The sequence below is a fragment of the Cygnus olor genome, chromosome 5, assembly GCF_009769625.2.
Source record: "Cygnus olor isolate bCygOlo1 chromosome 5, bCygOlo1.pri.v2, whole genome shotgun sequence".
In the NCBI taxonomy this organism is placed as follows: Eukaryota; Metazoa; Chordata; class Aves; order Anseriformes; family Anatidae; genus Cygnus; species Cygnus olor.
This window is the reverse complement of record NC_049173.1, coordinates 26,086,934-26,114,890: the sequence shown is the minus strand read 5'-3', so window position 1 is coordinate 26,114,890 and position 27,957 is coordinate 26,086,934. Positions and strand designations below refer to the sequence as shown.

General features: G+C 37.7%; 1 protein-coding gene across 2 annotated transcripts; it reads right to left on the bottom strand.

The window, feature by feature from the left end:
• Positions 1-12,272: 12,272 nt before the first annotated feature.
• On the bottom strand, positions 12,273-27,592 carry LOC121071089 (MAP3K12 binding inhibitory protein 1). 2 transcript variants are annotated; one of them, XM_040559066.1, is made up of 9 exons: positions 27,415-27,592; positions 23,875-23,994; positions 21,943-22,164; positions 21,749-21,845; positions 20,201-20,266; positions 18,855-19,007; positions 16,312-16,409; positions 14,893-14,931; positions 12,273-13,778 (listed from the first exon to the last, which is right to left on the bottom strand). In XM_040559066.1, the coding sequence occupies exons 1-9, from the start codon at positions 27,541-27,543 to the stop codon at positions 13,668-13,670; spliced, it is 1,035 nt and encodes a 344-aa protein (XP_040415000.1). In that variant the 5' UTR covers positions 27,544-27,592; the 3' UTR covers positions 12,273-13,667. The 2 variants fall into 2 exon arrangements, with proteins under 2 accessions (XP_040415000.1, XP_040415001.1); XM_040559067.1 differs by having other exon boundaries at positions 12,273-13,775; positions 27,415-27,577.
• Positions 27,593-27,957: the final 365 nt, after the last annotated feature.

The window sequence follows — 27,957 nt, the reverse complement described above, 5'->3', positions numbered from 1 at the left end:
AAAAGTAACCAGCGTAGAATAACTGCAAGTATCTCAAGACAGACAAAGAGAATGCAAAATTAAATTGTCAATGTGAAAAGGATGGGACAATAAGTCCCTCTCCCCAAGATACCTTTAGAGAGGATTCCATTTCAGTGCTTTCTTTCCTGCTTGCTTGCATTATTTTTCATTGACGTGTCCAAAGAAAGCCTGAAAGCCTTTTATTATTTCTTATTTTCTTTTTTCTTTTTTAGTATGTGGCATAAGTTTTTTTTATTATTATTATTTTCCTGCCAATGTTAAAGCAGTTCCCATTTCTCTAGTTTGTTTCTGACACCTAGCTGTGATCAACAATGCTTCCCACTGAATCACTTCTTTCATCTATTCAGCTTCTGTTATTTCCCTTATCTCATCTCCCCCTTCACCAGCTTACCTCTCATTAACCCTCAGGGTTCCAAACACATTGTATCTCTCCCAAAGATACATATTTTTATTCAGACATAAGTCATTTTTGCTTGCTAGCCTCAGTATCCATAATTCCCTGGCAAAATAGCTGTGTGTAGTACATGCTCTTTATTTTGCAGTGAACAATAAAGCCAGACATTAATTTATACTTGTACACTGTACACTCTTGCACTTTACCTTTTCCCCCTCTGAACCCAATAGTCACATAAACTCATACTCTTCTCACATAGGAAATAGTTCACGTGTAAAAAAATCTGCTTGGCCAGAAGTTTTGTTTTACCAACAAAACTGTTGTTTCATAAGAGCCACTTTAGCCTATAGCAATGTATTTAAAGTCACATTTTAACTTTTGAAAGTAGTGGTAGTGAAGAAACATTAAACTACATTTCTGCTGTCATAAAATATACAGGGCTTTCTAGAAAATAACTTCTCACAGGTATGACAATACATTTAGAAATATTTTTTCCAATATACTGCATTGATTTTCTGAGGATGAAAAATGTGCAAAACCTCAGAGATTTAATGCCTGAGCTTTAGCTTTAACTTCTGTGACTGACGCTGGTGAACGGGGCTGGAAATGACCAATTATTTATGCAGATTTCCCTTTTTATTATTACTCAAATGTACTGTGTAACCCAGTTTTGATCCTGAAGTTCTTTCCCAGTTAAAATTCATATAAAGTTTTTGGAATTGCATGTTGCATACCAGAAGGTGAGAGTGTATATTCTGATACACAGACACACACAGAAGGCTCATGGCTCATCCTGTTAAATAACATTCATGTGTCAATAGGCTTATGCAGACATCTATATTTCAGAAAAATTAAGGTAAAATATTGAAGATTATGTAGATTATTTCAGAATTCTTCATGAATATATAAAAAGAAAACATATTTTGGAAACCATAGTTGTTCCTTTCTAATTCAAGCATTATTAGCTTTGGGCAAAAAAGTTCTTTAACACTCATGGAAAATACTTGTTATTTACATTTGTACATTAATGGGCATATTTATTAGAATCGGGTGGAAGTTTTTAAGCATTATATTAAAAGAAATTAAAATGTGTGAATGGATTCATGTGTCTGAAATTAAAATCTAATGGTTGGATTATTTGACGTTTTTAAAAGATAAATGAGGTTATGTTGTTGTTTCCTTGTTTGTTTGTTTTCTTTAATTTGGGTAGCATTTAGTATGATTTTATTATTTAAATAAATCATCACTTAACTGCATATAATAACTTTCATTAAAAACTAACAATCAAACAAAAACTTTAAAAAATGAATGCAGCTTTCATATTTTTAAATAAAGTATTTATAATGGTTTATGGTAAACTTTCTCAAAATTCACTAAGATTTTAGCACAATTCAGTGCGGTCTTCTGAGCAAAAGTAAATTACAGGAACATTGTTATAGACATTAAAAATAATTGGCGTCACTAAAAATCTCAAGTTCATGCCAGAAGCAAAACAAATAGTTTAGTTACGTTGTTTGCAAGTAGTCCTTGCTAATTTAATCATCACAGATCCTCAGTCCTGTGTAACTTAATCTCTCATTCCTCTTATATTTATTACTTCAAAAGGTTAGTTTTCTGTTATACGGAAGCCTATTGCTGCATCAAAGATTTAATTGAGATCCTTTTAAAGTATCATGATTGTCACTATAAAATCATGCATCTGCAGAAAGTGCATTTATAGAGAACTTACAGCTTTATATTTCACTTAGAAAAAAAGCCTTATACTTTCCTGCCGGTTTTGAATGCAGATTTACTATAAAATAAGTGAATAATAATACTAGGTTATTTTGGAAAATGGTCTTTCATGCAATCACTGCATTTAATACAATCCCAAAATGGCAGCCCAACAGGTGGTCTTTTCACAGGGTTAAGCCAAAACAATTGGAACAAAAAGGACACCAGAATCTAATGTTCTTCAGAATTTAAAAAGCTGTTCACTTTCCTTTGTTAATTTTCAGATTTAGCCATGTTCATTATTGTTGAGCCACAAATGCAGGACATTCTTTTTTGACATTTTGCCATAAATAGACACTGACTGAGGCTGACTAGCCAGCTAGCTGTTTTGTCACATGCAAGCGGAAACTACTTATTAACAATGAGCATGCATTCTTGGTGCCTCAATGGCTGAGGAAAGCACCAGTTTTAACATGCTGCAAATCTGGCAAAGTCTAGGTTAACAAAAGTATGGTTGACAAAGGATGAAGTTTCTCTTCCTATATTTTCCTCAAAAGTAAGTATTTAATTCTGGCCTAATGAATTTGCCTGGAAGACTGGGTGTCACGTTGACAGGCTCTTGAATGTCTGAAAATATACTTCTGCATTGTGGACTCTCTTTGGAGGGAACTATTAGTTAACCAGCAATTATGAACATCAGGGGTGAAATCTAAGATGAAATACTTGTTTCTTGGTATTTTAAAAGTTTTAAAAGTTCCTTGTTACAGTGATCTCAGTCTCAACATGTGTAACAAAAGATGGACCCAGTCCTATGAGTCTTTAATGATGCAAGGAGCCTTTACAACCGCCTTTATTGCACTGCAAGGAATTACTCACACAAGTAGTGGGCACATAGGCGGAGCAAGCTTTTTTTCCTCCTATGTGTGAAGAAATGTGTAAAACACACATTTTGTATAAAAGGCTGAGCTAAAACGGTACCTACCTGTTTGAGTCCAGTAATTGAATTTATCTTCGAAACTTTAAATTTACTGAGTCAGATCTGCTGCTGTATATTTTAAATGAATGGAGTATTTAAATGAATTTAAATAACAATTATTAATGAAATAAATATTTTTTTTAATGAAGTATAAGGTTGTGCCATTTTTGGTTGGTTTTGTTTGGTTGGTTGGATTTGGTTGTTGTTTTTTGTTTTGTTTTGTTTTTTTGTCATTTCCAGCTGAATTCAACACTTTCAGGCTTTCCCACTGCCATTACCTTGGGGATTTTCCCCACACTGAACTTGGGCAAGCAAGGAATTGCCTGGCTCCTTGCAGGTTGGCTAGCTGTGCATACAGGGACTTCCGACTTACAGAGGGACACATCAGTATCTCATCCCTCTATCTCTACTACTGGTGCACAGAGTATTGCAGAGGAAATTGGCTGCTCTGCCTGGCAGCAGAGGGGGAGCTTCAGGCCACCCTTGACAGAGTTGTTATGGCTCCATCGAGCCAATCTACTGAGGCAGCTCTATGGGGGTCTCTACTGTAAATGAATTTCCATATTAAATGTACAATTTTTTGATATATCAGACTTTCCTCTGCTGCAGGTTGAGGAACTGGAACACTCTCATGTGTAGCAGCATGATGCTAGGCAGTGCATGCCACCCAATGCCTGTGAGAGTCACGGGGATCAGACGTCTGCTGGGGTGTGGATGAGGTGTGTGTTTGTAGACAATCCTGGTGTGCTGTCAGGCTTTGACACTAGACCTTTGCTAAGCAGTTAGATTAAAATTAGACCCTGTTTACCTCTTACTTTCAGCATACAGTTTTTGGTAGAAAACATAATTTGCTTCAAACTGTCTCATGAAAAGTTATACTGCAGAATACATAAAAGATTAATGCATTTGAGTTTTAAAATTGTTCATAATTGCTTACAATACTAGAAAGGTATTTTGATCACTGCTTGTAACTATTTAAATAGTTGCATAAGGAAATGTGTCCCTCAAGTGCTACTGCTGTTTAGGCAACCACCATCTAAAATGATTGGTGGGTGCTAAGTGGTGAATATATGTTATAAGATGACTTTGGCTTATTTCAAACACAAACTATGCACAGGCCAGAAAAGTTGCTTTGGAGGGAAAAAAAAAAAAAAAAAAAAAAAAATGTGTGTATGGAAGTGCTCATTTAAAGGAAAAAAACTAGGAGTCACAGGACACAAATAGCACTGAAAGTCAATTAATGCGGAGGTAGAAGCAGGGAAGCCATCCAGCTTTACCTCTCTCCAGACAGCAATAAGTCTCTTGCAAATTTAGCTGTCAGAAATGATTGCTTTGTTTTCGACAAGTGGCATTACTTCCTCTTATACTGGAATTAAAATTGATTGAAATTGATTCATGACTTTTCAATATTTTCTGCATCCCTTCATTCCTTTCAATTTGAGAACATTATTTCAGTGAAATAAACACAGATAAAAAAAGCGCATATATATGTTTTTCCTTTTTTTTTGCTTTTATTTTCTTTGGGACACCTAAGTATTAAGATGCAGGAATGGTACTATAACTAGTGGTTTCTGGCTGGGTAGAAATTAATTTTCCTTTAAAGAAATACTTTCAGAAATGATGTCTTCCTAAAAGAATGGATTTTAAAAATTATTTTTACTGATTCTTCTGAAAAAAAAAAAGTGAACAAAATACCTATAAACTCTTAAAGAACCACACACAGAAAGGTTGAAACCAGAACTAAGGTTTCAACAACCTCCCCACTTGGGAGGGCTTCCAGCCTGAAGCCCAGCTCCTGCTCTCAGACCCACCTGGAGCCAGCGCAGCACGCAGGCAGTGCTGCCGGGCCAGAGCTGCCTGAAGACCTCATGCTGAGCAGGAAACAGATTTCCCCCATTGCAGGGGCCTGCAGGGAAAGCAGAGGTTGGCAAAAGTGTGCTGACAGTTCAAGGAGCTTGTGATGACATTTCGTGGTCAAACCACCTGCAGTGTAGCTCTTGCCTGAACGGCTCTGGCTTCAGGAACTGTAAAGCTGTGTTAGTTTGGTTTCAGCTCCAACATGAGCAGTTTACCTACAACCTTGCAGCTGGATAGAATATGATACAGGCATTTTTACTCTGCAGCATTATTAAAACTAAATCCTACTAGAAAGTCTGCTTATTCTAGATAATAAAATATGTAGTAGCAACACTTTAAGCACTGAAGAACCCAAACACATCCTGAACAAATCTTGATGTATGATCAGAGCGACCCTGTGAGACAGAAAGACTTTATGATCTACATTTACCAACAAGGAACTTAGGGATAAAGCACAGAAAAATCAAAAGGTTTGCACAGAGCTTCACTAGTAAATTGTTAACGTGCCAGGAACTGGATCAGTCTCTGCTACATCTCAAGAGAGAGCTCTAACCATTTGAACATCCTTTCCACTAAGAACATGTTTGCATTCAAGTGAATTCTTTGTTTTTGAGTGTTTCTGTTCCCTTGTATTTCAAGCCTTTGCTGACTTCTGGTTGACTGCAGCGCCACACGTGAAACGAAGGCGCCTTCCTGTAAAATGGAGACCTCTGTGTCATCCTTATACAAAACTACCGGGCTTTTTCACATGGTCAAAGCAGTGAACAATGGGAAAACCACTAAAAACATGGCAGAAAAGGGAAGGACAAGAGCAGAGATCTCAACAAGGAAGAGCAGGTGGGAATGGTAGCAGTGATTGTACAGCTAAATTGTCAAGCATGGGAGTGACTTAAATCACAGCAGCTGCAGTTGTGGGGAATATGCTGGGATGTGGTGAGGAGTGCTGGATGGTGGAAGGATGGTAGGGTTTACTTGTTATAAAGGTATGTGTATGTTCTTGGTAAAGCTGTTTTTTTGACACTTTTTGTAGTAAATCTATTCTCCCAGAAGAAGGAAAGCAGGCAAAATTCACAGTTCTTGCACAACAGATGTTGTGATGGATAAATAGAACTGAAAGGATGTTACAAATATTTTCTAATTGACTAAATTACTATGGTCACAAAAATGACCATAACAGTCTCCTTAAAACCTAGATTGTGAAGCTGATTCCTTCCTTAGCTAATTCTCCAAGAACCCTGAGCCCTGGTTATAAGAATCAATATTGGTATTAACTGAGTGAAAGCTTCTTCCTGAGACCTGCAGCCACTGCAAGCAGAACCCTGGGGCTCTCTGTCATGGGGCATCAGAAATATCACTTGCACTGTGATGTTCTGAGGGACTATTAGTCTGGTTTTCTTCTGCATGGAAGCAGCTCTCCTCTATGTATTTAGTGACCTGATACCCTTAAGATTTCCTGGTGCCTGTGTAGCCTTCAACAGCAGCAGCCTGGCTGCTATCAGAGTTGCATAACCAGAACTGGTTCCTTCCTCTCTTGTCAAATTGCTTTTCCTTTGTTTACAACTCCTTGTCACGAGCATCCTGCAAGGTCAGTCTCTGGCACTCTCCTCTGGCCCATCGTGTATCACACAAGTCTCTTCCCTTCTTTCAGGGCTGCCTCTGATGGGTAAGTGTCTTCTCTTCTGCTGTTCCACCAGCTGGAACAACTTCATTTTCTCTCTTTTTGACTCTGTCTTGTCTCAAATAGCATTTGAAATAGCTTTTTGCTTTTGCTATACCTATTTTTCTCATTCTCTGCTGCTTGCTTACCTTGTAATTGCATTAGAGGCACTCCATGCACACTTTGGTATAGATAAAAGACAAGTCCATGTATGCAAATGTTATTGTACTATATTAAAGCAGAATTTGCAGGCCAGGATGACTTGTTTGATGTGTTTTTGTTGTAAAACCAAAGCAGAGGTGAAGCACTTCCTCAGTCTATGCTGGAGGGTGGATCAGTGCTCTGTGAGTAAGAAGCAATTAGCCTCAGCACCTTTTAACATACTGGTTGTTTTAAATGCTCTAGAATATCCCAGTCTTGCAGTGTTTTTCCTCCTTTGCTGTTTGGGACATGCAAAATGAATAGTTGTGATGGTGACCACTCTAAAGGAGAACCTCTGATTCCACAACATAAGAATATTTTGTCATATGGGATTGCAACATGACAGTGAAGCTTTCCTGCTGCACTGAGGAATTCCTCTGGTTGCCCTATGCTCAGCTGTAGTGGATAACTCAAGCAAGCATGAGGCTCTTTGTTGCACCTGTAACTGGAGTTACACACAGCAGGATCTCTTTAGCTGTGCTATCTGAAATGGCTGCCTTTAATCTGTCCCAAACACAAGAGTCTTTCTGTTCTCCTCCCCCATTTTATGATGCTGCGGTTTAGTGACAACCATTTCTGAAAAATTGACACATACCTGAAGGCAACAATCCATATATTTTCTTCACACTTTTGTACAAAGATTGTAGCTCAGGATTTGAGCTTGCTTGATACTACAGAACCTCTTGGCCACAATGTCTAGTCATTAAAACTCATTAGTTTTCTTCAGGTTAACTAGTGGAGGCTGTTGTGACTGATCACAAAACAAATGCCCTGTGTGGTATTCAGCAGAGCAGACTTAAGCATACACCTGAAACATAACTTGCAAAATGACTGAAATGGAAGTGTGCCTCTCTTTAATGAGTTGACTGCATACACCTTACTTCCTAGCTGTTGTACACACAGGTTATGTGCATTAGCCCCCCAGCCATCTAGTGCAGAGGTAGGTAAGTAAGGACGCTTCCTTCATTCTTTGAATGATTTGGATGATTTGTGCTGTGTGATTAATAACAATAATTATGTCTAAAGACATCTAGCAAAACTTATTCAAACTACTCCCCATACACCCAGAAGGCTCCCAGAAGCAAAACAGAGCAAGAGCTAGCTTTGAAGGTCAGGGTAGGTAGAAGACTTGCTCATGCTGTGCTTTCACAAGAGAGACTCTACACTGGAAAACACCTAGGCAGCTTCTGATAGTTTTGACAGCTCAAAATGAATGGGGAGAGTCTCAATTGCATGCAGAAACCTATACATGTAAACTGTGTATAAAATAATGTAGCGTATGCATGCACAACTGTGTGAGATATTCTAGTAAGTTTAAGTGCAGCCTTACCACAGGCACAGAGCAGGCTACAGAGAAGGAGCTTTTATTCTCTCACAAGTGTTAGTAGGGGTGTAATTCCAGTTTTCAGCCAAATGAGTTTTATGACAATTGATTTAGCCTGGCTGTTGCTACAAAACTTAGTAATAACAGAGCATATTGTAGAACCGGTAAAATAGGTCATAATTAAGCAAGAACTCTTATTATATTTATGTATAAGCAACTTATTTGTATTCATAGTGGATTGTCTCTGCAAATCTATTCTTGTCTCAGAGCCAAATAGAAATTTAATGTCATTGTTATGTTTAGGTGAACATCACACTCTTATATTCCCTTCTGTTTGGCCTTGAATAAAAATCAGAGCAACAATAATATAAATGGTACAAAAGTAGTCATGAGTAGTAGCCCATCTGTACTGGACAGAATTCTACAAATCAATTAGATGGTCATAAAAAGCTAAACAGATGTGGATGAATCAACTGTGGAAATAAAATGGATTGAACTCTTGCATTTATTGTTTATGTATAACCCTTTTTAATAACTAAGATGGGTAAATTACACTAATTAACCTTTGAAAATTTAGGTGATTTCTAAATAATACCTTTAAACAATACCTATTCTTTTCATTGTTACTTGTAAGTGTTTTGTCCATGACAAGGCATAGTTTCATTAGAAGATCTACAGAGGTAGCTGTTTAAACATGTGTCGTGTCCCCACCCCCCGCCCCATCACAGACTTTTTACAATGAATACTCCCACCTCTCCCCCATTAAGCCCTTCCCTGAAGTCAGGAGAAGTCGCATGCACTTATCCCAGCAAACAATGGCAAGAAAAATCATCTTTTGGAGACCTGAGTTGGTCTCACTGCTCTTGGGTGGGACAGTCTCCAATAGGACAGCAATCCTATTTCCAGCCATAAAAGCCACCTATCTAGGCTAAAGCAATGCTGGCAGCAAACACAAGGTGTAGGCCAATGTTTTTGGGCAGGCTGACTGGATACAGACAGTTCTCAGCTACTTTCTGGCACCTCTTGTGATAGCAAACAATTGTGAGGGGATTATATGGGTTTGTGTTCAAAACAGGGTGGTTCAGCTTGTGTTACAGCTGAAAGTGGTTTGTTTTTTTCTCATTGCTGCAAATAATTTGTAATCAACCAAAAGTATGTTTGACTGTTTCTCCTTCAAATAATATATCTTTGGCATTCTGGGGTTAAAATTTCTCAGTGGTATTGTAAGGTCTTAATTAAAACAAGAGATAACTTATGTATTTAAAAAAATAAAATAAAATCCAGTACCAATCACAACAATACATTGGATGGAATGGTGAATGGTTTGAGTTTCCTAAATTACTGATATTACCTGCTGATATGAGGGCTGTTCAAAAGGGTACTTCACTTTTGGGTTTATTTATTAAAATCCTGCACTCAACTATAAGAAATTAGCCTCCTAGAGGTGAATCACTCCCTTCTCAGGGGAGCTTGCAGCAAAGAAACCAATCATGCACACATTGCAGAACTGCACAGTAACACAGGATCAAATGCTTCACTACATCTCTTGTGCAAGTTGCTAAACAGCAATTGTTCAGCATTCCTCAGGGGGACAAATGTTCTTGGCTTAAAAGCAATGCTTAGACTTTGTCCTCAGATAATTAATGCCAACTTTACAGTACTGTAGGATTTTATTTATTTATTTTTAACTGGAAGCCTTTGCTAACTGAGGTGGAGTTTGTACCGTAGATCATGGGACTCTAGGAGAAACCTGGGAAGATCTCTAGATTAGCTTCAGTTAAGCAAAAATCCTTGCAATTCTTGGTTGGCTAGAGATGTATAAGTGTTTCCTTCAAAGCATGCATCTTGAAAACATCATGACAAAAAAGATGCAGTTTGGTTAAGGGTCTTGGCAGGCTGAAATACTTTGCAGTCTCTCTCCAACAGGACGTACCATGGTTGTTCTTTCAGACAGTTTACAGCAGGGTAAGCTTTTTGGTGTTGACAAAACAGCTGTGCACTAGAACACTAACCCCTCCCTAGGTAAGTCAATTAAGCAATACTATTCCTAATTACATGCAATTTTAATATACAGATTTGACATGTGTGGGAAATGCTAACAGAACTTCATCTGAACTATGTGGAGTATCATCCCACAATAGATTGTAGTTATGTTCTATGAAGGGGTTCCCCAAAGGGGAAACCTACACAGAATTACCATCGTGTAACCCAAATCCTGGTGTATTTTGGCTTCCACCACATTAGGCATTCACACTGTCCTAAAAATGAATCCATTTTCTTACTCTTGTGTGACTCCCATAACAGATCTCAGAATCCAGCTATAGCATTCTAGGCTGACTGATGTCAGGAAGTTTTCCACTACTGATTATGGGGAGAGTGGTATCGAGACCTTTCCCAAATGTCCACATGTTGAAGGCAAGACAGATTTATTAATGAACAGTGCACTTGCTTGTGAGCCTAAATTAATAAGGAATCTGCACTGTGTTTATCTGCACTGAGAACAAATGAGAGAAAACAAAGCTGGGAAACAGAAGCAGTCTTTCTAGATGTCAACAGCAGCCTGAGAGGAAAATGATGTATGAAGGAAGGTATCCTCACTGCTGTATTGCACTGCTGGCACTCTAGTTAGAAAATAGTACTTCAGTATCCCTTTTTGGAACAAAGTGAGTAGAAATCAGCCCACTATCAGTAAATAGGTCTTGGTCCAGGTGGTGAGACTGTTTATGAGACGATAATAAACAGTGCCTCTGCTTGTGCTTCACTTGTGGTTACGTTTCAGACTTTGGCTAACGCAACCTCACCTATCAGTACCATGGTGTTTCAGGCAGAGGAAAAATAGCTGAAATTATAGTTTTGGAAAACTAATAATGCAAGAGGTCTCTCATTCTACCTCCCCTTTGTAATGGGGTGCATGGAATTGAGTAGCATATCTCTTCCTGCAAGAGTTGTCCTTATAGAGAAAGTTAGTTGTATATGGTAAAGCCCAGATGCAAGGCAAGCAAGGATAAACTGCGAAGACCAGAACAATGTTTTATGTCCTCTTTATCCATCCCTTTATGCACACAAGTGGTATACACATAGCAGAGAAAGGGAAACTTCCAACAGGTTGGAAACCCTCTGAAATCTGCAACTACTTCTAATGTGCAACTTAGAGCAGAAAACATCTTTCTAAAGAATATTTATAGTACATGCATATTGGCATTAAGTGCACAAGAAATTAACAACTTGAAACCAAAGAATGGCAGAGGTCTAATAACAAAGCAAGATGAATACCTTGACATTTTTCAAGTGTATCTGTACCATTTATTTGACAAAGTATATAGGGCTAATAAATTACCATCCAGAGTACTTCTGCTGTTGCCTCTTTAGCTATTGTCTTGTTATAATGCATCTTCATTATGCTTTCAACCCTTAACTGTTATGTTGCTGCCATCTTAAGAGAAGGAGAATCCCATGGCAAGAGATCTTTCAAGTAGCAGAGCAATTCACTATAGAAAAAGCCACTTTGAAACTGCTAATGCAGTCTTTTTATAACCAGTCTCCCCTGAAGAAATCAGCAGTGTTTGCAATTTATTCCAAGAACTGACCCCAGATGAAGACTTAAGGTTCCCCCCTGTATGTGTGTATATACACACAGAAAACACATACACACTTGCTTTAATGTAAACAGCAAATAATTTGAGACAAATCTTGACCCAGGTTAGTCTCCTCTAGGGCTGTGCTCTAATTTTCCAGAGCAAACTGCATAGTGTAAATGCAATAAAGTTAAATACCACGTCCCACATGTACTTGAATTATGTTGCATGTAACTAGAAGTTATCGCTTTATAAAAGTTAAGTTGCTGCAGTCATCCTCCCTGTGCCCAGTTGTAACTACCATCTCACACCACTCTTCCAAGCACCACTGTGTGAAGCGTGTGGTGCTGGGCCCAGTTATCTCTACATTAGACCCTTTGAGCTTCCAGATCTTTAGACACAATACAAGGAAATGTATTGCAGGGAACACCTAACAGTTATCTACTTGAGGTAAAAGCTGCAACTCAGGGTACTTCTTCACCAAAATACTCCTCTGTATGAGCTGCTAGGGCTTAGGACAATGGACAATGGCAACAGAGTGTAACACAAGTAGCCTATGTCTGATGCTTTATTAATTTGTAGCATACAATCTGAGCAATGGTCATATGCACAGGCAGGTCCCAGTCTTCAAATTGTGAAAGTACCTCTTTGTACCTGGTGTCATATTTGATGCAGTCATGACTGTCTGGAGCAATCTCTTCTGTGGACGTTAAGGATCTGAACAAGTAACTGTTGTAGTGTTTCCTTTCCTAGAGCTGGGACCAGACCTCAGGCAGCTTAGTTACCCACCTTTGTTGATTCACCGACAGAGAAGCAATATGTATATTTGCTACAACAGATCTTACTCTAGATAAGAGCATTGAATCACAGAAAATGCTTGCTATTCTTCAAAGGGCAGGACTGTCCAGCCAGTGCTGTTCATAACACCTGTCACAGCAACTGATAATGGGTCATCAATAGTACAGCTGCTGTAAGCAGAGCAGTTGAAGTACACTTCCCCTATAAAGGCTCCCTCTGTAACAGCTACTTCTCTTCTAAAGTGGAACAAAGAGAGACAGCAAATAAACTAAAAAAAATGGCATAAATAGAAAATGGTTTACTTAAAAACAAACAAGCAATGATAATCACATTTCAGCATGTGGTCAAAAGTCTGATTTTTAATATAAACTATACACCTAGCATCCATGCTTCTTCAGTGATATAAACATGCTTATGGAAGGAAGGGAAGCTGGTGCCTCCTAGCAACTCCTCAGAACCTCCTCTTGAACAGTGTTTATAACAAAGTTAGGTTGTTAGCAGGGTATAAAGTTTTAATTCTTACAGGGCACCGAGGAATTGAAAAAACAGTTGTCTGTCTCTATTTACACAAGCAGGATTTCTGTAACCATCTTTCTGTTTTAAATATGGCAAAAATGCAATTTGCTGCTTTTCTAACAGCTGTGAAAACAGTGACAAATATGGCAAAAATGCAGATAAATATGCATACTGCAAATTTTGCAATACCTTTTTTCCCTACTAAGACAGTTTACTTATGAGGAAGCATTTCATTTTATTTCACAAGTCTCTGCAAACTACTTACATGAAAAATATTCAAAAGATAGCCCTTTTGAATACTCAATCACCAAGAATTACATGTGAAGTGTAGCTTTTGTATGGAGGTTAAGACTTTCCACACAAGAACAATACTGCAATCCTCCTTTATAACAGAAGGGAACAGAATATTAGAATGCTATTCCTAAAACATTCTTCATTTTAAAGTAACTATTTCATTCATAAGATTGTTTTTAAATGAGTTCTTCTGAAAGCAAGCTTTCAAAATCATCCAAAATGAGCTTATATATGCATGCTTTGTTTTCATTGCTAAAGTCATCCTTGATGAACACTACTCAGGTCCTATGGTTTGGGTTTTTGTGAAGCATGATGAAGATTCTGAAAAGACTTTTTTTGAATTATCGAAGAAGCCGCTCAGCCTCCTTGCACTTGCTTTCCTTTGTTTTCCTCAGTAATGCCTGTTTTATAGCATTGATCTTTTCATCAAGTTCAGCCAACGAATAGTTCTGCTAAAAGAATGAAATAAAAAGTAATTATTTACATCTTGTAACTGCTAGAGCAGTGGCCTAGCATTTGATACTTGAGGTCATTGCATATTGCACTAAATGACAGAAATACTTTTGAAGAATTGTGTGAATCTTGTCTATGTCTAAAAAAAGAATGTAAACTTGAAAGAAACTGACGATCCTAATCATGGATCAATATATCCATACTATTTCCATTAGATACCTGCTTAATCTGTTAATCTAAATAAATAAATAAAACACTTTGATGGTAAAAGACTCGATCAGACTATCTAGAGCTCACAGAACTCAGCTTTACAACTCAAGTAGTTTATTTTTTTCCCTGTTGCCCAACATCAATCTCCTCTGTGTCCATATAAAGTGACATGTTTTTTGACCACCTTTTACACATAAGAAGAAAAGGTCATCATCAATTTCACAAAAATATTTTACCCTACAGAAGACTTTTTTTTCTGGTGTAAATAAACCTACTTCCTCAAGCCTTATATGGCCCACATCCCTTTCTAAGTGTTCTCCCCAGTCATCTGTCTTCAAGAATTACTAGCAGCAGACTGTGTTCCAATTATGGTACCACTTCCGCTAAGAGAAATTCCCTCGTGTTGCTGTCACTGGTAATGTATTCTCTGATGGTGGTATGAAAATAGCAAGCCTCACTGACTTAAGTTTCTGTCTGCTAAAATGTCAGGTCTTGCTGCAACACTTCTGCTGAGACAGCAATTTCCACTTTTATCGTCTCTTCATAAACTGATGAAGTAATTTTTAAAAAAAAGATGACAACATTACTAGGAAGGTGATTAGAATTCACAAACTGCTTGTTACCCCCAGCATGATTAGCATCTATTATAGTGTTATTTTGCTCCATCATCTTTCTAATTGTTGAAAACATCAAGTAACCCAACCCTAGTACAGACTTGTGAAAAACTCATTTCATTGTGACATCCATTAACTTTTTCTCCATCCTGCCCTTTCTTTAGCAGCAAGCTAGCCCATACTGATGCAGCTATTTTTGAGAAGTCACACATTTGCTTGGTAGAACTTCTGATTACTTTTCTCTCAAAACATCCTAAACTGAAGGTAAACAAAAGTTAACAACACTTACATGCGGAGGTTGAACCTTTCTCCTCTTGCCAGAACAGCTCTAAAGAAAAGACATAATCAAAACAGACTTAATGTTGTGTTGACAGAGGACATCAGTTCAGATAAGTAATTGCGAAATCTACAGAGCCTGTAACTATGTTGACAAGAGTCTTAAAAGTACAGAAAGAATTGTGACTGCCATTCCACGGGTTAAAGAAACCTTTTTGTAATTAAGTGTACTCTGGATCATGAGAAATACCACTGGAGAGCAGTCAGAAGTTGTTGAAGCTTCTCCATGCTTGGCAGCCAACATATTCACCAGCAACTTAACCGGAGCTTCCTTCAGTAAAAACAAAAATCAATATCCAGCTTTTGAAACCATCAATATTTTTCTCCCTAAGATTCTCCTGTATCCACACTAATATTTAAGTAAACTTTGGACAAAAAAAAAAAAAAAAAGCTAATTCCTCCACAATACTAATCTTGCCTCCGTAACTCCCCCCACCCCCTGGTCCCCATAATAGAGATGATCATAAAGTAGTTTCCAAGGAAATGTCAGCATATGAAAGTACATGTTTTTTAATGTCTAGAACTTGAAGGAATAACCTTACAGAAAAAGGACTTTATTGGTCTCAACCACGGAAAAAAGTGAAAAAGAATGGTATTGTTGCTGTTGACTTTTAAATGCTGACTCTTCTTTGGCTGGTCTCAAAGGAGAATATATAAATTCAAATATGATCAACAGAAACTGTCTTGTTGTTTATTACATAGGGAAAGAAGGAAGAGCAAGATACCAGATCAGAAATTTCTGCAGCCATGCAGAGCCTCATGTAGAAAAAACTACTGTTCTCTTGCTCTAATCTCCACTGGCAAATGAAGGATACAGCCTACTACTCAGAAACAGACAGAACTCTGCCTGAAAACCAGCAACAAAGAAACTGAAGTCATAGAATCATATAAAACAGACAATTTCTAAGTGGTTTACCCTCTCATCCTACTGGAACAACTATTTTATATACCTGATCTTTAGTAATCAGATCATGTACAGAAGCCCAAAGAATTGCAGCTGATTTTTTAAGCCATTAATAATTTGTATCAAGATCTAAACTTTAGTCAATTTTCTTGTCATCAGAAACACTTCATATTTTAAGGGGACAAAAAACAAAATCCATCCTCTATAAGACAGTCCTTATAAATTAGTTAAGCTCAGGTAGCTACATTTATTTTTTTCAAACAAAAACTGTTTTCTTTCAAATGAAAAATTAGGTAGAAATACGACGTTACGGAAATGGTCCCCATGAAATGTAACTATTGTACCAAGCCAGAGTTGTCTACCAATAGCATCTGCACTCTAACCCATTATTTTTCTGTACATCAAACATTTAAGCACAGAAGCCCAAAATCCATTTAGGTATAGTAAAAGAATGAAAGAATTTCTTACCACAGATTGAAAATATTCAGGAGACAGTCCTTCCAGCTCAAGGATTTTATCTTCAAGCTTCTTAATTCTCTGATAAATATCTCTTGGTACAGGACCACCTAAATACATCAGTACAAATAAAAAAAAAAAAAAAAAAATCAGGAAAAGCACTTGAATAACTTTTTTTAATTAAAGACTGCAAGTTTTGACTTTGAGTCCTGCTACCAACCAGCAGCTGGAACAAAATGAGTGGATGGGAAAATAAAAGGGAAGTGTAATTAACATAAATCACAGTAAAACCTGGTTGGTAAGCCAGTGCAATCCATGAAGCCAATAGACAACTTTATGGTTGAAACAACAACTCATGGTTGAAAGAATGTCTCAGAAGGTCCCCAGAACAACAAATGATCACTTTTACGATAGCAAACATGCCAGATTCCACCTCAAAACAGACAGTGACAACAGGAAGGTGCAGACAGGATGGCAAGCCACATATCAATTCAGCTTTGATATGTAAGATTGAAGTGAAGGAAGCCTATCTCCACCAAACATCAGAGAGGCTAGGGAAGAGGTATGAGTTGTGCTTGACAAAGAACAACGTTTGCCTGGGTATGGATGGGAGAAGTAGGGGTGGGAAACGTGTATGGAGAATGAAATAACAGAGCTTTAAAACAAACAAACAAACACCACCACCACCTAAACCCACTTGCTGTTGGCAGCTATACTACAGAAGCCTGGGCTTGTTTCCCCACATAACAGAAGTGATCAAAAGATCAGCTTTAGAAAGCATCTCATTTATGCTACATAGTATTCTATAAACTGAAATCACTGTTTATCAAAACTATTGGGTATTCCAATTGGAATTGGTTCTGATCAGTAGTGACAATCAAGGCCTTTGTAAGCTTTTTCTTCTCTTGCCACCTCTTTCTGTTTATTTCTAGGTCTGTCAGATAAGACATTTCTGTTCCACAAACTACTGAAAGAAGCACTAATGTTGTCGAATTTTTTCTTTTTTGCCATTCATCTATTTCCTCACTTCAAACAGACAGTTTTTTAGGTACCTTCTCCCTCAGTTCTGCTCTCTATTTGTCACTCAACAGCTACTAATTAAATTCAGCAAACCTCTCCTTCTTCTTAATATTGCTGTCTCTTAATTTAAAGAGCAGAGAAAAGAACAGTACTAGCACTAAAAGAAATCGTTCTGAAAAACAACTAGTAAGTCAAGAACAACTCTCAGCCATCAGAAATGAAAGCTAGGGAGCCGTTAGCTGAGGTAGGTTACCTGCTTAAATGAATACTTTTTGCACAGCTGCTGGGGAAGTAACAAGTTATCTCACGGCCTTCCCCAGAAATGCTGATTTGGACAGGAGCTGAGCTGGAATTACACACTTTCATCCTCTTCCCCCCTATACTGTATTTTAGCTGATTCATTCTTTCAAATAAAATTATGCCATCTATTGTAGGCACAACCTCGAGGCAAGGATCCCTCCTTAACTACCCCCAACTATCATCCCTGATATGCATTAACTCCAAAGCTACTACATTTGTAGCTTTAATGCCCACCAGCCACTTGCAAATTTTATTTCTACGCACGAAAAACACCTTATTTTTGAGATAGCGCAGCTAAGTATCAAGCTCTGACTGTTGCCTCAGCAGCATCAAGGAGCATCTACTCTCCTCTCTGCCTGAAGACTGATGCAGTATGCATTCACAGGAATCTAGTGGTCTAGTCACTATTCACCATACTCTAGAAAATGGAGTGGCATCTATTCAGTTATTTAAAAGACAAAAAAGTCAGCATGTGCCTGCAGTGTGATGTGTACAACCTGTGTACGACATTAAGAGGTAAGGATCTGGATTTCTACTCTGTTTCGAAAACACTTTCAAGAAAAATACATATTCCTCCTTGATGAATACTTCATGGATTTGAATTCTAGAAAGCCGGGGCTGGGATGAGCTACTTTTTAAGAAACCAATAGCCTGGTGGCTAGAGCATTTATTTTAGTGAAAGGTGTGGGCTCAAGTCCATATGGCTAAAGTAAATTATTGACAAGGAGCTTCACACATTCTAGGAAACGGACTATCACAGGCCTCTCAGATAACCAAATTTCATGAATCATCCACTTTTAGGAAAAGGTCTCAGGTGGTGTTTTGGGTTCATCCTATCCAGAACCCACAGGTTGTCCACAAAGCAAGACTGAGTCCTGACCTCAGCTTTTCCTTTTCAATAGGTAGAAGGCAGAAGGACTGCAATGACTGTGGAGAACCTCTATGTCCAAATTCCAGACTGTTTTAAATCCCACTGAAGTACTCCTCTCTCCTTGGCTACCACTTGAAGCTTAAATTTATTAACTCAGCAACCTAGTCTGGACATAAATCTGGGTTCCATTTTGCACATAAGATCCTAAACATTAGATTGTAGTACTTGGGGGGACTAAACTTTTCAGTGGATCTAGCCCACTGCTTTTACATTCACAGAGCTTATAGACTTGCCCATTTTTAGTACAGTAATAACTGTAATACAAACTGGCACACCAATGTCAAAATTAAAATGTAGCACAAACCTGTTTGTAACCGTAAGTGTGCTTCAATATTTTGCAATCTCTCCTCAACAGCTTGGTTTCCACAATCGTGAATGGGTACACTGGCTTTGTGACTGGACCCATGCGCTCCTTCAGATCTAGTCTGAGGCCCATATGTATTTACTACCCTAGAAACTAGGTAAAGAGAAAGAAATTTAACACATATGCACATGAAACATCAACATATGTACAATTAAAACAAAAATTGTTGTTAAACAATTATGTCATTAAAATGTGAAAAGCTGTGTTAAATCTATTTCACTACTGTCATATTTGAAGGGTCCCCCACACACTGAGATCAAAGGTTTGGTAGAAGTCCTTATTTTTATATATGAGTAACTAAACTAAACCAAAAAAAAACTAGCGGTTTATATTTGCAAAGGAAAAACAATCATGCATTCATGCAGAATGGCAGTATGAAGAATTTGTCATCAGCTGCAGATGAATAGCAGAAAAATAGGTATCTGTCCGTAGTTGCACGTATGAACCGTTGTGAATGCAAAGAGGTCAGACCTAATATTACAGAAAGCACCAAAAGTACATGCAGTTGAGGGAAGACGTACGACCAGAAGCACTGTCAGTTTAAAAAAAAATGACTACTGAGAGAAGTTCTTAAACAAAGATCCTTAACTTTAACTTGCTTCCCCATCCACTTCTTAGCTCATGAGACCCTTTAATGCTTATACCTAGCATTGTGCTTCACAGTATTTTTCTGAGTTTTTCAAAAATGGAAGAGAGGATTACTTCCATTCTTGGATTTTGTTTTAATCCCAGAGTAACCTGTGTACAAGCAATCTTTTATAAAGAACTTCTGCTGGATAATCATTTCTACACTATTTAATCTTTTACAAAAGATAGTGCCACGGTAACTTTGTTCCCCAACTCGTCACTTCCCATAAACTTGTCTTAGAACTTTCACCATGTCCCCAAATTATTTTCTAACTCAATATAATTATACCGATTAATGGAAAATAAGAGTTTTTTTTAATCTCAATTCCTTAACTGGACTGCTGGTTTCAACTTAGAAAAAAAAATGCTATGAATCGTACAGCTTCCCTGAAATGCTTTATGTTTTGCATCTTTGCTTTCAGACAATAACAGGCTACTTTGTTTTGGTATTCAGTGCATAACCTATAGTCTAATGAGGAAGTTATGGGACTGAAAACCTTGGAGACGCAAGGGAAAATCTAGAAGTATTCATTACAGTCATAAATTAATTTGTTAAGTTTCCATTTTTAAGCACTCTATAAAAAGATTCTAAGCCAAAATTTATCAGTACTGTTCTATCTTGACTCTCTTAATAAATGGGTATTAAAATAGTTGCTTACCCTTTATATGGCTTTTAAATCCAGGATAAGGTGTGAAAATTGCATCTGTTCTGGCACAGCTATTTTCTAAATAAATAATAGTAACAATAATGAAAAGAGTGAAATCCTAATTGTGTATTTATAATTTTAAATATCAGTGTAGAGACTTTAACAAATCTAATTAAAATTTTTAATACAACAAAAACATCAGAAATAATTCATTCATTCCATAAACACTTGCTCATGAATAATTTTACACACTTGCATGGATCAAATGGTTTTAACTGGAGAAGTCACTTATATGAATGTACACACATATATATGTGTGTGTGTGTGTGTATATATATATATACACACACACACACACAGGACCAATTTTTTTAAAGAAAAAAAAAAAACACTTGTCACTGCACTCTTCTAACTTGTTTCTTTCTTCCTGCACAGAAGTCCTTTCCTTGCATACCACTGTTCTGTTTTTATGTCCTTTCTTGAAACTGTTTTCCTCATATTTTGGACTGGCTTAATTTACTCATCAGCATCCTATTTTCATCTTCCTGCATTTACTCCGATGCCTGTGACTTCTTTAATTTGCTTAGCCATAAAAATCTACTGTACAGGCCATCTTAGTTTATTCAAATGTTTATATTTAAATATCTGTTCATATACACCAAAGGTTTACAAGTATTTTATTATGGTTGAACATACAAAGGAAGATCTTGTCTCTTCTTCTGTACTTAATTTACAGTTTTAGGAAACAGTATTTTACCAGCTAGCATCTTCTACTAGACTGTAGATGTCATTTTCATTCCAACTAATATTCAAAGAGTTAAACTCTCTTCACGTAAAACTTGTGGAACAATACACTTTGATCTCTAGAAGCATTAAGTACATCACAGAGACAATGCACATCTGGGTTCACAGTTACTTACAAAATCTATGTCTCTTTACTACTTTTATATACATAAGTGTCTTCACTGTTAAGATGCATTTGGTTACACAGACACTGATTGTGCTAATGGGATCCAGCCTAACAGATGGATTTAATACTGGTCAATTGTGCAAGGTTGTATATTAAAAATACCAATAGCATGAGTTACATTGAAATAAAAGAGTTAGTTATTCCAAGTAGCTTACAATTCACAATGATTAAAAAAAATTTCTTTGTAATGCTTCAACTAGCATTAAATTAACTTCAAATATGTCATTCCCAAGACATTTCTGAATTGCGATTCTGTTAACTTTGGAAGGAACATCTAGCTAAAACACTGAGAACTACAGCTGCAAAAATCATCTGATTTAATATCACAGTTCTTAAAATGAATACAGTAATATCTGTAATCTTTCTGTATGGAATCCATTAAACATTGTCATCCAGTAAATAATAATTTTTGCTTTTTTGGTCCATCTGGCAGCATCTACAGCGCACATGCATGTTCTTAACTTTAAAGAAAAGTTACTCTTAAAATAAAGTTCTGTTTTAAATATAGAATGATATCTTAAAAAAATAATAAAAACAATAATAAAAAAACTTAAATTGCTATGAAGATTAAAGTCTGGCCAGCCAGTTACCTTGATTACAATCAATAACATTGCAAAATTCCCTGACATTATTTTCATTGATCTCAGCTTGTTTCCTCTCGATGAAGGCTGATATCCGCCTGTCAATCTGTAGGTAATAAACATGATGGCATATATCTCTGTTATTCTTTAAATTTAAAATTTAGATTTTTTATTTTTTTTTTTAATTTAGGCAAATCACTTACTTCTGCTTTTCCAGCTTTTATTTGGACCACCTCTGGATCAAAATTAATATGAGCATCCTTCAGATCTCCCAAGTCATAACTTGCATACTTTTCTTCAGTCTGAGAGTTATCATCATAAATATTTAAACTTGTTTCACAAGTTTGGACTTCTGTTTTACCTGCAGGTTCAACATGACCTATAACTTCCTCTTTAATCAATGGCTGGAGTTTTTCTAAAAGAGGCTGAACAAAGAAAACGGTATGTTATGGTTAAAGGGGAAAAAAAGAAAAAAAAAAATCTAGTACTGTTATAATTTCTGAAACAGACCAACTGAAATAATTTTAGGAATTGTAACATCTGCCTCCGACAGAGAACGTTAATTAAAATTAAAATAAAAATCTATAGTTAGAAGTACTACACACATCATGATTTTGGCCTTTTTGACCTGCGTCTTTTAGAGGTTTGTATAGGGAAACTCACAAATTTCTGAGAAAATCTGTCTGCTACTCATCTGTTGGTAGCTAAATCAAAGCTTCAGTCGTTGGCACCAATGCCACTTAATTAACATGTCATTCAAATGCCTACTCAGAACAGTAAGGCTTACTATTTTTCCTTCTTAACACGAAAGCTAATGCTTTCACACTGTAAAGCCTTTACTTTATCACCACAGCACTACATTCTCCACTTGAAACTGCAGTTGCCCAAGTGAATGAGAGAACACGGACATGAAATACATAGGTATTATCCAGAGCACATGCTTTTCTTGACATGGTTGATTATCTACTTAGGTCATGAAATTAAATGAGAGAATGCACTTACATTTGTAGCAGCAAAATAAATGCTTATTATTCTACTGCAGTAACTCTTACACGTGATGTAAAACAAGACCTTGCTGTATACAGAGAAGTCACATAACCCCTTTTTTGTTTTGTTTTTACCAGTTTCATCTAATCTAAATTTTAGTACTTCTTTTCCCTCTGGAAATCCACAACTCATTTATTTATTTTTAAACACAACATGATTTTTGCTAGTCATTTCCTGAAATGGAATTGTATTTCTCCATTCAACTGTAAGAACACCACAAGTAATCTTTATTTTTATTTAACTTGCTTATTTTCCCTTTGTGTTTATTCCACCAAAGCTTTCTTATTTCTGGGAAACACGAAGGTTTTTTCTTATACTTGGAGCGAAGCAAATACAGAAACTTCCTTTTTTTTTTCGCCCTCTCAGAACTACATACTTGAAATAATTCATTGACTAGCTGAAAGGAAAACAGGTATTCAAATCCCCACCTTTTACACATCAACTATCAAGGTCAAAACACTGTTCAGTTACCAGCTGATCACACACTCCCCACCATACAACTGAATTCTAGACACTTTTGACAGGGTTGGAAAGTTTCAAGCAGTCAAAAGAAATGACAGTAATGGTGACTGGCTACTTGGCAAGATGAGACATTAATGTCAAAGAAATTACTCTTTTAAAAAAAAAAAACCTACGCTGAAAATATATTTAATTGCAGTAAGACACTCCAGGATGTGTCATGCTGGGATAATGCCACTTCTTGAACCACTGAAAGCACTCCATGAGCCTCAAAACTCACCCAACGCATGGAATCATTATCATAGCATGACACACACCTGCCGTGTCTTATTGCTTAATTATAACCCACCATAGATGGAAATGTATCACATTTACAATGCAAGTCTAGAAATCAATGAGGCTGCATTTATTCAGCCTGCTCACCTACAGTGGCTATTCCCACCACTAATCTGAAAAATCTGCGAGTACCTATGAAGCATACCAGGATCTCAAGTGTATACTTGTGAACCCTTTTTTGTTGAACATTGCAATAAGATCAAAACAACTAAAATTTTACAGTTTAGATAATGTAACTACATCCAGTTTTTGACCACTTTAGTCAAGTTGAATGTGTCGAATGAAATGTTTACCTGCAAACATAAAATATGCTGCTGAAGCGCACTAAAGAGCAATGTTGGCTGAAGTGCTGATGTGCTTTGAAGCTTGCTCCAGTCGATTACAACTTTCACGATATCATCTCCAAGGTTAAGCTTCAACAGAGCAAAAGAAACACCACAAAAAAAATATGTTGCGTTAATGTCACAAAAATATGCAAGAGTTCTACAGGACAACAATTACACTCAATCTCATACAGATCCCATTTTTATGTGGGGATACGGGATAAGTTTGACATTAATTATTACTAAAATGGCTTCCATTTTCAAAGTAAGATCATATTTGTAGAGTATGTTAAAAAAATAGAAAATCCTAGTTACCTAATCACAATTTCACTGTGTTAATTTAAGCCTTAACTTTGGTCATTTCTCTATTCAATTAATCCTTGTACTAAAACATACTGTTTTTGTTAATCACTCAAATCTTTTTTTAAACATATGACAGAACCAGCGATAGGAAGAAACACACACCCAGGGTATCAGCATCCTGTAAATTCGTGTATTTTATTCTTACATGTGCAAGACTATATATCAGCCAGTATGAATAAGGTCTTGATACTGCATCGTTTGTACTTGTTGCTAATCCAAAGCAGGCTTTACAATCAGATTAATAAAGTCTTTACAAAATCTTCAGGTTAAACAAACTCTAGACTACACAGCACAACTGCCAAACCTATTTCCAAATCACGGTTTCCCTTTATACACATTCAGAACAACAACAACAAAAAATCACCAAATGCTATTGTCTTTGCTGAGGAAAGCCAGCACTTAACTACCAAAACAATAAAGAGAAATACATGTAGGGGATCTGAAGTTGTATTCTATAAGCCAAAAATAAAGTCTGACTTCTTAATGCAAAGCTGATTGTTAATAATCACTAATGAATTATATACTTTTACACACACACTTGTCATATTTGTTACACTAAAGCTCTTCGCACAAGATGTGGAAGTGACCAACACTTTCATTTTCCTAAGCCAAGCAGGTTGCTTTCCAACCAGACAACCCCCAAGTGATCTCCCAGTTTACAAATACAGATAAAACTCTTGTTTAAAAATCAACAGGACCTACAGGTACCCTGTTACAGATGCAGAATTCCCAGGTCTGCATATTTGTACATGTAAAAAATAAAAATAAATAAAAACATTTAGGCAGATGATGAAATTGACCTTTAACATGTGGTCTACAAATGGCTACTTCCAACAACATCAAATATTATGGATACACACACAGAACGTGTATGTACTTGTTTCCTGATTCCACAGCACAGCACATTAGGAAACAGTGAGAAGCAAGCACAAGAATGCTTCCATTAAACTGAAGGCAAATCAATGGAATACTATATTGCTCTACATTAGTTTCAAAACCAGGCATTACCATAATAACTTTGTATGTAAAGAACTCCAGCCTGAACCTTCATTCTTTAGTCAAAGAACAGCCTCATTAAATTCAGTGCTAGATTCAAAATCAATTACATAGTAAAAGAGATGGGAGATCTACTGACCTTTAGAGAAAAAACAAAACAAAACAAAAACCACCTAGTGGAATAGTGAACAAATTTGCTTTTTTTTCTATGCACTACAAAATAGCAATTGATTGTATCATGCTTTTTATCTGGCTAGATATATATTTTAGATAATTTTCACAAAAACTGTTATTGCCCATTAGTTCTTAATCTACAAAGGAGGCAGAGAAAGTAATGTTTCAGGAAATAATAGTTTTGAACATCTTACGGAAACAAGAATGCATAAAGAATTTAGTGAGAATAAAACTTTACCTTAAAAATTAAACAACTGTGCGTATGTGATCATCTGAAGGGCTCTATCTGAAGCAAGAAACTTCCTAAAGTTATAGGCTATATTATAGTCCACTGATGGGGTAAAAAAGGTGTAGACGCAAGCCATTGTAACAAGACAAAATATGAGTCCTACTGTAGTTGTCTAATAAGTCTCCTTTTTCAAAAAGGATCAGCTGATGTGTGCCTTCATATCATACTGTGTAGCTCCGACCCAGGTGGTTCAATGTGCAAAAACATTGCAGCTTCTGACTTAAAATAATATAGCGATAAACTCACACACATTTTTTAAGTAAAGAATAAACCCCTCCTGCAACCAAACATGTTTCAAATACAGTGCAGTTAGTTTTCTCATTGTTTCACATCCTTCTACCTATAAGAACTGTGACAAGCAGCCTTATAAATTCTGTGATTTGATAACTTCAAAGCCTTCATAGGTTTACAGCCACACGGTCTCTTCTGTAGCAATCTACAAGAACGTAAGTTATCTCAGCCCTTTGAAAGTGTTTTTATGAAAGACACTAATTATCACTCGGGGCTTAAAGAACTTGGCAGTCATCTTGGTTTTAAGAGTTGTTATCCCCAGATCTCCTCCTAGTCAATGTGCTGCAAGTCACTGCTCTAGTAAATAAAAATCCTATGCCAGAATGATTCCTGTTTACAGTGCAAACGGCTAGCATAAATCTAACTTAAGCTACTGTGACAGGCGACAAACTGTGATAGACTTGGCATATGTTCCACCTCTCTAGACAAGGGAAGAGACCAGCAGCTTCAGTCAAAAGTGCAAGATGGAATACTAGGGTGGGTAAGCTAATAATACACCACGGTTAAATCTAACAGAACTCAAGCGCTGACAGACAAGCATAACTGGACAACAGGAAAAAATCATGACTGAGCAATTAAAACTGTCTCTTCAGCTAAGACAGGCCAACCAAACCCTACCTGCTCATAGTTCAATGCAGCTTACAGTAAAATAGGATTGTTTAAATTGTCATGGAAAGAAAACACTCCAGACACCAATAATGACAATTTTATTCTGCACCATAACTACTGCTGCTCAACTGAGGGGACGCAGCAACTCTAACATGAAGCTATTTTATTGCCCCAAGACATTATTCATCACCCAGCCCCAAACCTCCAATCCACTGTCTAATTTCAGAAGTGTAAGCGTGCTTCTACTGCCTTCACAGAACTGCATACCCGCTTCCACAGTAGAAAAGGATTTAACCTGTAAATTATTTAGGGTTATGATTAAGTTGTTACTGAAACCTTCTCTGGACATAGTCATTGACAACCTGCTCTTGGTATTCCTGCTTGCGCAGGGGGGTTGGACCAGATGATCTCCAGAGGTCCCTTCCAACCTAAATGACTCTGATACTGTGATAAGGGCCTCCCACCAACTACTGTAACATCTGCTAAATAATTCAGCACCACTATAACCTAAAACAGGTGATTCAACCTAACGTACCACAGAGCAAAGCCACTCTTAAGCACTTTGTGCCTGATTATACATTATTACATCAACGCCAAGATCAAGCGTCAAACTCCTGATCATTTATTGTCATTCAAACTACAATAACTCCTTGGTAGCATTTCAACTCAGAATGCTCAATTTTTAAGAGACCGCTACTAGGCAGCACCCAGCTTCTCACAGGCGAGGCTGTCCGCCAAACCCCAAAGCTCTCAGCGCCAGGGGTTCCCCCCGCCCGCCCCGCACTCACCTGCCCCGCCAGCCCGACCAGGGAGCGCAGGGCGCTGCTCGCCACCTCCGAGGCCGCCAAGTCGGCACCGGCCCCTGGAGCGCGGTCGCCGGACTGGAGCGGGCTGGGCGCTGCCGCCGCCGCCGCCATGACGCCGGGCCGGGCCCCGTCGCCAGCGCCGTCCCCGGCGTCGCTGGGCGATGACGAACGCCTAGGGTGGCCCTGCCGCCAGCCCCGCCCCTGCGGGTGATGGACGGTAGCGTCAGCCAATCGCGGGCTGCGCTCCTGAGGCGGGCGCTGCGGCTGATCCGGGCGGTGCTGAGGGGTACCGGGCTATCCAGGGCTGCTCGGCCGGGGCCGCTGTGCCCAGCGACTGGGGGCGGAGGTTGGGACAGCTGGGCCCCCGGTGGGGAAGCAGCTGGAGGTCTCGCAGTTCTGGTCCCCTGTACCACAGGGAAGGAAGGACACCTGTGTGTCCACGCTGTGGTGTGGCCTGCAGTGTCCAGCTCCCCAGCATGTTAAGCATATGGCTTCTCCAAGTTTGAGGAAACTAAGAATCTTAGA